This window comes from Crotalus tigris, unplaced genomic scaffold, assembly GCF_016545835.1.
Source record: "Crotalus tigris isolate CLP2741 ecotype Arizona unplaced genomic scaffold, ASM1654583v1 scf7180000017969.2108049, whole genome shotgun sequence".
NCBI lineage: Eukaryota > Metazoa > Chordata > Lepidosauria > Squamata > Viperidae > Crotalus > Crotalus tigris.
The window spans coordinates 1,193,429-1,206,224 of record NW_024096751.1 but is presented as its reverse complement, the minus strand read 5'-3'; the positions used below and the strand labels follow the sequence as shown (position 1 = coordinate 1,206,224).

Below are 12,796 nucleotides of genomic sequence, written 5' to 3'. Positions count from 1 at the left end.
ATTACATAATTAAAAGCCTATCAGAATTTCTCTTCCCCAATTTATACCAAATAGAATCAAGCTGGGGTAATTTTGAGGTTCTTTCTCATGCCTTCTCAGGATTGAATTGCCATTCCTCCACCCTTACTAGTTTATCCATTCCTTCCCCATGGTCTTCTTCAAATGGGAAAAATACAAGTAATCTTCTAATATGCAGCCTAGCTTGTTAATTCTGCCTATCGGCTTCCTCAATTTTAGAAGTTTAAAAATGCTCAAAATGGCTTACATGACATCACAGACCAAATTACTAGTATATTAAATAGGGTATGTAAAAGCTCCCAAAGGATCTCAATGAATTGTCCAAAGACCTGAAATAGGCTGTGAGAAAATGAAGAAGCTCATTAAGTATTAGCCAGCTTGGATGAAGGATCATTAGCGTAACCTCACCTGAAGCCATCCTGAGCACATGTAGTATATTTCCCCTTAAACAAAGGGTCTGTGGTAGTTTATTTTTGTAAGCTATCCAGCTCCGAGGTTTTATCCTGAGAATAGTATATTCAGATCTAAATATTCCTTATGTATAAACATGTGATAATAAATGCATTGGAATATATTCTGGAAAGACCAGAATCTGCAAGAACATATTGAATACATATCAAATATCAGCTGCTAAATCAAAGCTTAAAGTAATATTTATTTTATATTAATTCTCTTTTGACATGAAACCTTAAGAAATCTACTCTTGAAAAAAAATAGATGCATTTTTACCATAATTTCTTTTAATACCCAAAATTTCCCAGCCAGCAGGTCTTCTGAGAATTTTGAAAGCTGAAGGCACATACTGTGTTTCCCCAAAAATAAAACCTATCCAAAAAATAAGCCCTAGTTAAGACCCCACCCACTCCATCCCATTATCTGGTTGCTCGCTGCTGCAATGGGACAGGGGGCTGCGTGGCGGTGGCAGCGACAAGTTGAGGCACAGCAGGTGGGGGGTTGGGTGAAGCTGCCCCATGCCCCCAGTACCTGCTTATATCAGGACTTCCGCAACCAGGCTACTTCCTGCTCGGCGATCTCACCCCGCTCATTCAATGACCCGGCTGCCCACCCACCCACCTCTTCCCTTTCACTCCCCTCCCAAGCTGGACTCCCATACTATGGAGGATGGACGGGGGAGGCTCAGTCATCTTGCCCAGTCCATTTCCGTTTCGGAGCCAGGGAGGAGTGACGGCAAAAGACTGTGCCACCACTGCACAATAGCCGCTTCTGCCACTGGAGAGGCTTTCTTCGGTTTCACCACCCCTGCTTCACCCTGCAGATCACCTGCCCAGCAGATGCCTCCTTCTCCTCCACCAACTCTCCCCTGGCTTGCGCTGTGATGGGGCAGCGCAAGCCTCCCCTGCTGCCTCCTTCCGGCAGTCCTGGTATAACTGCTCTGGCCGCCGCCATTGCTGCCATAAGAAAGAATGGAGAACGGAGAGAGGGGAGCGATTTTTGCTGGGGGGGCTGACCAAAGTTTTTACACCAGATAAACACAGGTCTCTGGAGGTTAGGATAGAGCCCGAAGAGCAACTTAAGGACCCATAAAGGCATGCACTTCCCTGAATGCTAAAAGTAAAGGGGAGTGGAATAGGCCACCTGAGGAAGAGGCAGAGGTGGAAAACTGCTGCATCAACTGTGTCCATTTCTTAGGTCTCTGCTGTCCTTACCCCACCACACAGATCACCTGCCCGCTGGCAGCCTTCTCCTCCTCCATCTGCCGCTTCAGTCCGGCACTACCTTGTGCTTCCTGCCCGTTTGCCGTTTCAATGGCAGCAGCTCTAGAGACCTGCAGCTCTGCGTCCCTGGGCTGGCGGTTTCAGCCTCCTGGCCTCCTTCGTGGCTCTGCCCACACAGCCCCACAGCAGCAGGCGGGGTAGCGACAATCCCAACACGTTGCGCAGCTGGGAGCAAGCTGAGAGACAATTGGGATCGCCTGCCTCCCCTCGTGCTTCTGCCGCTGCCCACCGCCACCTGACCACTGCACCCAACCATCTCAGCTTGCACGTGTTTCCCAAAAATAAGCCCTAATGCCTCTTTTGGAGGCCAAAAAAATATAAGACCAGGTCTGATTTTCAGGAAAACATGGTAGAAAGCATTAAGTTGAAGAAAATTATGACAGAGTTGAAGACATTGTATAAAACTTTAAATGTTTGCCCATTCTAGATTTGATATCACCTGTTCCTCCATATGAATAAAAAAAGGAAGTTCTTTTGATTCTTTCTCTATGAATCACCCTTCTATACCTTAAAGAGCTGAATCCACCGCTTCTGTTCTGTTTGGATGCATTGTTGCATTTCTGTATTTGTAGTGACTCCAATACTTCTAAACGCTGCAATATATTCTTCACGAACCTCTGGCTTAGTTTCTGGATATGCCAATTTAATAATTCCTAAACAAGCATCGCGAAGACAGCGTGATAATGTGACCAGTTCTTCTAATGTAAAAGGCATCATTGATGATTGTCTTTGACCTACAACTATAGAAAAGACAAAACATGTTTAAGGACATACTGAAGAATATAGTTTTGTTCTCTTTGAATTCTCAACATAGTACTTTAACAGGACTTTTTAGAAGTATAGCTTGTTGATCAATCCATGGTGGTCTGGTTTGCATTGTGTGAATTTATTCATCACAATCATCGAAAAACAAGCCAACCATTTTATGGTTTAGCGCTGTGACCAAGCTAATGTTCTAAACAAAAGAGAAAATAATTTGAATTTACAATAATGTGTTTGTTCAGACATGTGGATCTATACATTACAGTGAAGAATTAACTACGTTTCAATAAATGGAATACATAGGTATAGTCAAAGATTCTTTGTCAAGTTTTGAATTGCAATTCTCACGATGCCTTGCTATCAACCATCCTACTTGGGTTGGATTAAAGTTGTAGTCCAAATATCTAGAAGATATTTGCTTGTCCCTATACCAATGGTGGCGAACCTATGGCACAGATGCCAGAGGTGGCATTCAGAGCCCTCTCTGTGGGCCTGCGCGCTGTCACCCCAGTCCTAGGCCTTCAGCTGGGTTTTATACAACCTTTTCGCTTTAGGCCTCCAATACCGTGTGCCAAAAAAAAAAAAAAAAAGGTTCAATCAATCAGTCAATTTCAACTTCTCGCAGGGAAAAAAAAGATCTTGCAAAGTTGGAATTGATTAAACTTTTTAGTCCCACCCAGTCTGCCATTACCACTGCAGCCACACCCACCCAATGGGCCATGCCCAGCCAATGGGCCACACCCAGCCAATGGGCCACACCCACCCAGCACCCAACGATGCATAAGTGGGTTTTGGGTTGCAGTTTGGGCACTTGGTCTCTAAAAGGTTTGCCATCACTGCCCTATACTGTACAAATAATGAAATCTATCTATGTCTATTCTTCACCCCAGTGTAATCTAATAAACATTGTTTGTCTTATTAACAGAGATATTTCAGCAGCAACTTAACTGCATCTTGTAATTTCCTTAAACCAGATCTATACAACAAGCCTATTTGCAAAATATGGAAGATTCATAACTCTTCTTTATTTTCTGCTTGCCTAGAGACACCAAAAGAAAGACAGCAGCAGAATTTTCTAGGAAGCTGTATTTAATCTGAGGTAATCTTCAGGTTATAACCATTGCTTAAATGTTCCAGCAGTTGCACTGTCCCTATGATCACAATTCAGGTACTCAGTGCCCAGCTCACAATTATGATGCATGAGTGAGTGCAATTTGCAATATTCCCCAAATTCAACGGGGAAGCTAGGAAAAGTCAAATGTTGCAATCATGTGAAATCCTCCCTTAAAAACTTGCATGGTCCTCTCTTAATGACGGCAAACTAAGCTTTGGGAATTGCCAGCACTAAGCAATGTGGTGATGTTGTAACTTCAACTTAACCAAAGACATTCCAGTTCCAATTGCCATCGTAACCTGAGGACTACCTTTAATGGCTCGTCTGTTTTGAAGATCTTTTCAAATCTTGTAGTTTACATTATAATCTGTGTCCATTTTCAGATTAGAAAGTTAAAATACAAAGAGAAAAAAGCAATGCTTATAATTAAAATAAAATATTAACTAAAAGTGTATATTCCAAAAATTCATTTAAAAATATTTTTATGTTTTCAGATGAAGCACATCTAATATGAATATATTTATAATGATGTAATTATGAGTTCCAAGAGAAAATCCACAGAAGACGATGCCCTTACCTTCTATAGGGTCACCAAAGAATTCATTATCATGGATAGAAATAAGTGAGTGACTAAATAAGGAGCTAAAAAGGTAGAAGAGAGGAATGATCCGACTAGAATCTTCTAACGACATTGGGGAACCACGTGAAATTACTTGAAGGAGCGGCACCATAGACCTTAACAAAAAAACAAAAATTATAACCCTATTATCCACTTAAACCTATGACTTGGGTAGGAAAAGAAAAGATTAGAAATTATTTCTAACATCCCATTTTGGATTTTTTTTCTGAAATATCCTCTTTTAGAAGCCACATGATATTTTCAGAGTATTTCAAGGCTGTACGAAAATGCGTAACACTTACATCTAATGAAATACTGAAAATATATTCTTAAGAAATAACTATTAACATTGTACAGACCTATTAATATAGTACAGTGGTGGCGAACCTATGGCATGGGTGCCAGAGGCGGCACTCGAAGCCCTCTCTGTGGGCACGTATGCCGTCGCCCCAGCCCCGCCTCCCCCCGTGGCCCCCTCACCAGCAGCCTCCCTGGAGTGCAGCCCACACGGAGGAGTGCAGCCAAGGACATAGCCGGGTAGCAGGGACACGACTCTGCCCTCGCACTCCATAGTGTGTAGATGATGCTGCGAGGTGTGAGCAGGGGGCGTGGCTGCCACGGTGCTGCAAGGCTGCCTTGGTGATCTGCTGCGGGCCGTGGAGGCGGTGCATATCCCTGAGGGTGGGCGGGGCAGGGGGTTGGGTGGGGGTGGAGCAGGCAGGGTGGGAGGCGGAGCGGAATGGTGGTTTTGGGGCACTCGGTCTCTAAAAGGTTCGCCATCACTGATATAGTATTTTCTTTAGACAGTTACTACCCAGCAGCTTAACTAGGAAAACAAGAGGAAATGTAAAAGTTTATTATTTAATCCCTGCCCTCAGCTACCAGATGAACACAAAAGTGTTATTTAGAGAATACAACACCACACAAAATCAAACTATGAATCCAGCATGCACACTTGTTTCGTCTTCAAGGAAAACTGAGCGCTCACAAGAAGTCACTATCCATCTAACAGGATAGGTGAGCTTTCACAACCTTCTGTGCAAAGTAGGTGACACTGCTAAAGAAGATTCCAAAATGCAGATGAATAATATCTCAACAATAAGGATAAAAGAACCCCCTCCCCCAAAAAACTCACACCATATTCAAATGGTGTATATAAAATAGAAGAGACATTTTCTCTTTTTCACATGCATAGAAGGAAATGTTCTTAAAACACATATCTTTTTAATAAGATAAAGTTGAAAATTAAAATACAAACTATAATAAGTGGAAAAAGGGGAAATGGAATAACAAAAAGGAACATATCTTAAGTTTGTGTAAGTAATTCTGAAAGTTCAAATCTCTTGCACTTTTCTAATGATTTTTTTTACTGAAATATTCAGTTTTAATAAAAACATTATCAGTAATTTACCCTTGCAGTGTGAAGTAATTTTGGAACTGTTTGGTCAATACAATACATGCTACTCTATTTGAATATTTTCTATATTTATAAAGTAGCTACATACCCAGTAATCATTCGTGTTTTCATTTCTGAGATTAAACACCAAAGATGCCTCAAAAACCTGGCATTAAAAGCTAAACTGTACAAAAGTCTAGAAGGAAAGAGAGAAAGTATAAATTTTACCAAATATCTTTGTTAAACTTTTCTTTCAAAATTTATCCAAAGTTACCACTCTTAGACATTAATATTAATTAATATTCCAGGGTTCTGCCACTAGTTTATCATATCAATACAGAAAGTCTTTTCTACTAAAGGAAAAGCTGTGTATATTCATCATAATAAAAACAGAGATAACTGTGATGAACTGTGCTTTTTCATGTTTCACAAATCATCAGAATCAACTCAATTTTATATAGGTATATTAATTGTAAAGTTATTTTAAGATGGTATAAAATAATAAAACCAAAAGTTGGACCAAATTAATATAGAAATTTTTTTTTGTTTAATTATGAATGTATCTTCTGTTTATAATCAGGCTTATAATGACATGTCACTATAAGTATCATACCATTTAGTCCTATTTGAAATTTCCAAATATCCTTATGGAAGAAATTAACTGAGACTATAAATGTCAGAAAAGTCACAAACCTTTTCTGAAGTATATGAATGTCTAACATTGCATTTATTATTATTTTGAATTTCCTAGCTTAAAATTACCTTTATACCCTTATCTCCATTTTTGTACTTTCCCTCAATTAAAAGACTCTTGGCAGTTAATATGATAGAAAGAAGTGCAATTTAAAATATTCACGAAGGCATAAACCAAATATTAATAAAATAAAGATAAAAAAAACTCAAGAATAAAAGCAGAGATAGCCCAACTGGTCACAATCTGGGAGGAGGGCAGCCTGATCTCCATACGGAGACTATTGGAAGAGACCAGTATTTGCATTGTCTCCTGGCCTCAGCAATTTACTTCCCCAAAGAGGAGCAGATTCTCCCTAGATCCTACTAAGGGTCAGGCCAATTCTATTTGGAGCAAGCAGACCTGAATACAGCCAGATGCCAAGCCATAAAGAGCTTTATAGGTCAAATTCAGCGCTAAATTGCACCAGGCAGCTAATTGATAGTCAGTGTGTGGTCTACATGCAATAAATATAACCACATCCATTGACAGTAAAAGAAATTTTAAAAATTTACTGCTTTCAAAATAATAATTCTTGCTTTTCACCTTGAAAAGCTATGAAGCATAGCCAGATGATACTGAATTTTCTAATTATCTACTTCTAAAACTGTATATGCCCAATTTTCCTTGCAAAATTCTTAGGATTCATTGCTTATGTAAACTTCTTTCTAGTTGAACACATATGGTATTACCCTGATCCTCTGAGAACATTTTTACAATATTTAAGATTCAAATTTTCCATGACTATGTATTTATAATTTAAGAATTTTCTATTTATATACTTGCTTGGTATAATACTAAAAATGTATTTAGTATTATCTATATTTTATAATATTTTATTACTGACAATCAAATATTTTGCAATTTCAATAATCTAATATAAATATTATTCATAATCACAAATATCTTACATGGATTAAGTGGAGAGAAAATATATACCCAACAGGCTGATTTACTCTGGCAACCAAAGGACATTTCGTAGGTTTTGTTTGTTTTACTATATATATTTTTTCATTTAAAAATCGAATAACACTTTATATGAAGTAAGCATTTTATGAAAACCCTGCAGATTGGCTAATTAGGCACAATATATAAGCAAACAAGCAAACAAACAAATATCTATGATTTATATATGTTTCGCCAAATTGCTATAGCTTGGCTTTTCTTTTCTTTTTTTTAAAGTGTCAAATTCTTGCTGGTAGAATGGGAGAGATTAAATGACCCATTAAGCTTTATTTAGTAGAGGAATTGCTATAAGTTAATTACTTAAAGGCAAGATTTTCAATTTAGGCCATAAATTGGGTCTGTTTTCCCACTGAGACCGTTTAAGTTAATGAAGAGAATACAATACAAAGACAGTTCGTACAGCTGGACAGAGGTCACTACAGGAGGACAGAATATTTTGACACTTCCTTTAAACTATAAAAAGTCACAGGTAGAAGGGAACAGATGTGACTGCAATTACATAAGATTAAATAAGCTAGTGAAACCCTTCAGTATACAACTTTAAATGAACACTGCTTGTTTGCTAATGTCCCTCTGGGAACCCTGAACCAATACATGAAATGCACTCTAAATTTTAATATTTCTCTTATTATTTTTTTAAATGTCAAGAGTTACTTCATGATACATTTTTAAATATGATTGTCAAGGTGAAAACTTTTACATGAAATACAACTGCTACCCAGAAACACCTTAAAAGTCACCAAACACATGGAAATAGGTTTGTACTGCACCTACAATGCCAAAATTCTACCAAGTCATCAATAAGAATCGAAGAATAGCAAGGTTATTGCCACTGAATTAGTAAATAAAATAAAATTATTCAGACATTGTGCAATAATCAAGGTGTAAATCTCAACATTAACCCACAGTTAACACACACTTTCAATGAATGAGAAATTGCAGTCTTGAATGCAAACTTGAAATGGATTGCAGTCTTGAATGCAAACTTGAAATGGATTGCCACTCACTGCAGGAGGCTAACGTGCCAAGTAGTAATCAGATCAAGAGCTTCAAGGAGGGATGTTTGAAAAGCAGCATCACACAAACCCTCTTGTTAGGGTTCTTCTTGTATCTACTTATGAAAAGGGACATGTACTGTACATGTAGTGCCCGAGCTACTGAAGATATTGCTCATGTTTTGTTTGATTGTCAACTATAAGCCCTTCTTAGGCTTCGAGAGTTAACACCGCTACCTGAAAGAACAACCCACTGTGATCTGAATCGCAGATTATCCTATTTCCTCTTGGTTTCCAATCTATAAATTGTGATCAGAACTACCAAGTTAAGGCAGTTGATATAAGAATCTGTTATACTGAATGTATAGGGCAGGGGTGGATGTCAAACTCAATTTCACTGAGGGCCGCATCAGCATTGTGGTTGCCCTTAAAGGGCTGGGGTGTGTGGCCAGAGTGGGTGCAGCCTACTGGGTGGGTGTGGATTGAGTGGGTGTGGCCTACTGGGTGGGCGTGCCCAGTTCTACATCATTTGCGTCAAGGGTGCCTGTGGGGGCCTGGGCAGGAGTGGGGCAGATCTGAGGGTCTCTGGCAGAAGGGGGTGGGACCGGGGCAAGTGCCAAGGCATGGCCCACTGGGACAAGTGCCAAGATGGCCACCACAAAATTGTACATTGGCTCCCAGCCGGCCTGGGCCAGGGCCAAGGCAGCGGGGGCCGTTCCCTCACTGTTTCCAGGATGGCTTCACGGGCCACATGAAATCATTTTGTGGGCCGCATCCGGCCCCGGGCCTTGTGTTTGACATGTCTGGTATAGGGGTAAATACATTGTAAAGGCAATGTATTTTCCTGAATGTTGATTGTTCTTATTTATCACGTGTGTATTTTATTACTGTATTTTCCTTTTATTTATTTTATCCCGAACTTATATCCTGCATTTTTAATGTGTTTTTGATATGGTCATAAGATTAATCAATCAATACATTATATATCTACTCATGAAAAGACTGAGAGACCAGGGCGTAACAAAGCCACTGCTTTGCTTTGCACAAGATTATACACGTGCATTCCTGAAATTGTGGCTTAACAGCAACAAGCAGATAGATTGATGCATCAACATCTTACTTTAGGTTTACCACAAGATGAAAGGCAGCGGGGAGTAAAACTGTGGATAAAATATTTTTATTTATTCATTAGAAAACTTAATGTCAGCACATATTCAGGACCACATGCAAACTTGTATCTGCCAGAATTTTTGCCATTATCAGTTTACAAAGCCTGTATTACAGGAGACTTAGACACAGCTACACATCCATTTTAAAACATGGAAACATCAACCAAAGATATTTATGCAAAGGGCAGCAGGATTTTAAACATAACTCCTTGAAGGACAGGTTGCGGTTATGCAGTTAAGACCACAGAGACATCTAATCAACTTTCTTACGCAATTCATCAATAAACTTCATGTCAATGCAATGATGCATTTAAATTCCATAATTACTACTTAAAGCAATAGACTAACTGCAATAAATGCAGGGATACTCATTCAGCTTCTGCTATGATCTCCGGATCTCACATCCTGCACTATTGCAATTAGTTGACAAAGACCTAATTACCCTAATCAAATTACCACAGGTTCAATGACATCTTACTTCCTTCAAAAGCTATAAACAGAAGTGAGTTAAACAGAGAGTACCAATTTGTTTTCCACACTACTGTTTACAAAGCAATTTGAATTCACTGTGCTTCACTGAATTCCAAAACTACAAGGTATTATTTATATCATGCATATAATCAAACAACCCAAAAAGGTGATGGTAGGGAAAGGGATAGGAGTGCTATTTATTTGTCTTTTTTTTTTTTAGATTTTTATCTGTTATATTGACTGTTTTATTTGTCATGCACCACCCAGAACTGCCTTTGAAGGGCAGCTGTATACATTTAATAAATAAATAGTAACGCTGTATTGTTGAGTGAATTAACTTTACATTCACCACTGTTCATGTTTTGGAACCATAAAGAGGTTTAAAATATAACTACTACTGAAGACAAACTAGTGGCATTTTTGTCAAGTCTACAGTATTTCTGAGGTCTATACTTTCTCCATTATTGTGAATCAATACACTTGATTAACAACTTATCATAAAACTGATTAATTAAGAAGTATTGTTACAGACACACACAAGAATGGATCAAAATCATCCTAATAAATTAGGTACATGAACTCATGTATTTTTTACACTTGCCTGACTTTTGGCACCATCATTCGATGCTGCACCATCAACGTATGGCAAATGGAAGCCATCAGAGTGAAGACTTCTTCACTAGCTGAATCTCTCCAAACCATATTTAGCAAGGTGTTTGTCTGCTGCTTTGTGTCCAGCTTTGAAAGACACTCTTCAGTTATATATTGGACTGATATTCTTCCATCACCCTATAAAATTAAAAAAGGGGATGATTATATTTTAATTGGTCAAACTAGCAGTAGCACTTACATACTGCTTATATGCTGCTCCATAGTATTTTACCCCACTCTCTGAACAGTTTACAAATGTCAGCATATTATCCCAAAAATCTGGGTCCTCATTTTATCGACCTCAGAAAGATGGAAGGCTGAGTCAACCTTGAGCCAGTCAGAATCAAACATTTGGAAGAGAGTAGAGAGCATGCAGTACTGCATTCTAAGCACAACGCCACCACAGCTCATTATATATTACTTCTAGTAAATAATATATGGAATAGCCCATCAGTTAGTAGTTCTCAGATTTGAACAATATGTTAAAGAAAATGTTAACATTAATGTTTCTTCACTATTTGAAATCAGCTAGTTAGATGGGAATTTCTAAATCCATTCAAAGTAAAGTGACAATTTTTATTCCCAACCTATAGGCGGACTTTATTAAACAACTGCTAAATTCAGTGCTCCTATTAAAATACTATTCTTTGTCACAATAAACCAGAAAATATGTCACTTCTGCAATATTGAATGGAACCAACATGTCTAGTTATGTATATCCTTTTGTCAGCATTTTGCAATATCTGGAAATAAATAACGTGTACCAACACAAATATACAGTTACAGTTTTTCTTTTTTTTCCCCAGTGAATATAGGGAAACTTATAAACTATCCCAATTGTCAGGAGAACCAAAGGACATATAAAATAAGGTACTATAATTGATATATTTTGAAAGAAAGGAAGAAAAGAAACCCCTCAAGTTTATAACAAGGATGTTTGATCAAGCTTGAGTGGTGCCATTATGGATTATTCCAGAATCACTTTAATAAAAGTATCCAGGAAGTGCTTGAAGAATTGAAGCTGAAATACTAAATTCCTCTCCGAGAAAGAATATGGTCCCTTTTGACCTAAAATAGCAGGTGTGTGACTGTTATTAAAGAAGCCGTCCTTCTGCTGACAAATATTTCTTAGCTATCATGTTCCACTGTTTTGGTAGAATGTTGAGAGAACAGCGTGCTTATTTCAACTCCAAACTTTAAAAAAGAACATTCAAGTCCTTTCAAGATTTTTCTCCCCCACACCAAAGCCTTTCTAAAACCTTCAAAGATTTTAAATTTGTTTGGATGTGCTCCCCACAGATAATTTTTAGGCTGGCTCTACAAAAATATTTAAGATGCAACTTTCAAGGACATCTATCAGAAGTGATTGTGTACTGAAAAGTGATTATTTTGGCTTCCTTTTTCATTTTTATATTAACTTGTTATTCTTACTGTTCCACCTCTAAATCTCCATTCTGAAAAACTGACCAAAAGATCCTTACATATTTAATTACATGCACATGATGCAGCCATCTTTCCCAAGAAATCAATGAGCATGAAAACTGCTATGTGCATTAGGCATTATTTTAAGAATTAACAAGAAGTGTGTGCGCTTTACTCATCTGCAAATATGCCTGAATAACTGTGACTGCCATTACCATTTTTTCCCACCAGAGGCAGCTGCTGAAACAATTTTATGTAGCCAATTTTATTTATGTCCTATTTACTTCCCAGGCCATTGCACAGTATCATATGAAGGGCTACTTCTGTGCAGAGACTGTAACTGGGATTAATTGAAGGTAAAGTAACTTTCAAAAGTAAAGACCAGTAACTTTAAAAGGCCTTTAAAATTAAGGCCCTAAATCTCCTTAATCCATACAGAACATTCCTGTCTTTATACTAAGATTTGCTGGGGGAATCCCTCTCAAGCATTCATTGTGAAGATCCATGAAACCAGCGTGCACCTATGTCTACACTTATAGTAACTACATTTTAGCATTTAAGCAAATATTGGGCAATATTCTTCTAAAGAATGCCTTTGATTGATATCATGAATTTTTACATTGATGGAGTGACTTAACAAAGTATTTCTGGGGAATCTATCCTGACAGAATCATCTTTTTCTTACTTTATTTCTCACCTCTCCTGTGCACTGCTTTAGGAAGAAGCAGGCCTACAAAGATTTTTAGA

General features: G+C 38.2%; 1 protein-coding gene across 3 annotated transcripts in view; it reads right to left on the bottom strand.

Annotated features, from left to right (window-relative positions):
• The window catches only part of UBE3C (ubiquitin protein ligase E3C), a 69,742-nt gene that overhangs the window by 38,067 nt on the left and 18,879 nt on the right, over positions 1–12,796 (bottom strand). For all 3 annotated transcript variants that reach the window (XM_039345678.1, XM_039345676.1, XM_039345677.1), the window contains exons 10-13: positions 10,578–10,765; positions 5,755–5,841; positions 4,208–4,365; positions 2,262–2,494 (exon numbers count right to left, since the gene is read on the bottom strand). In XM_039345678.1, coding sequence (XP_039201612.1) covers positions 2,262–2,494; positions 4,208–4,365; positions 5,755–5,841; positions 10,578–10,765 — 666 coding nt within the window. The remainder of the gene's footprint in view (positions 1–2,261; positions 2,495–4,207; positions 4,366–5,754; positions 5,842–10,577; positions 10,766–12,796) is intronic.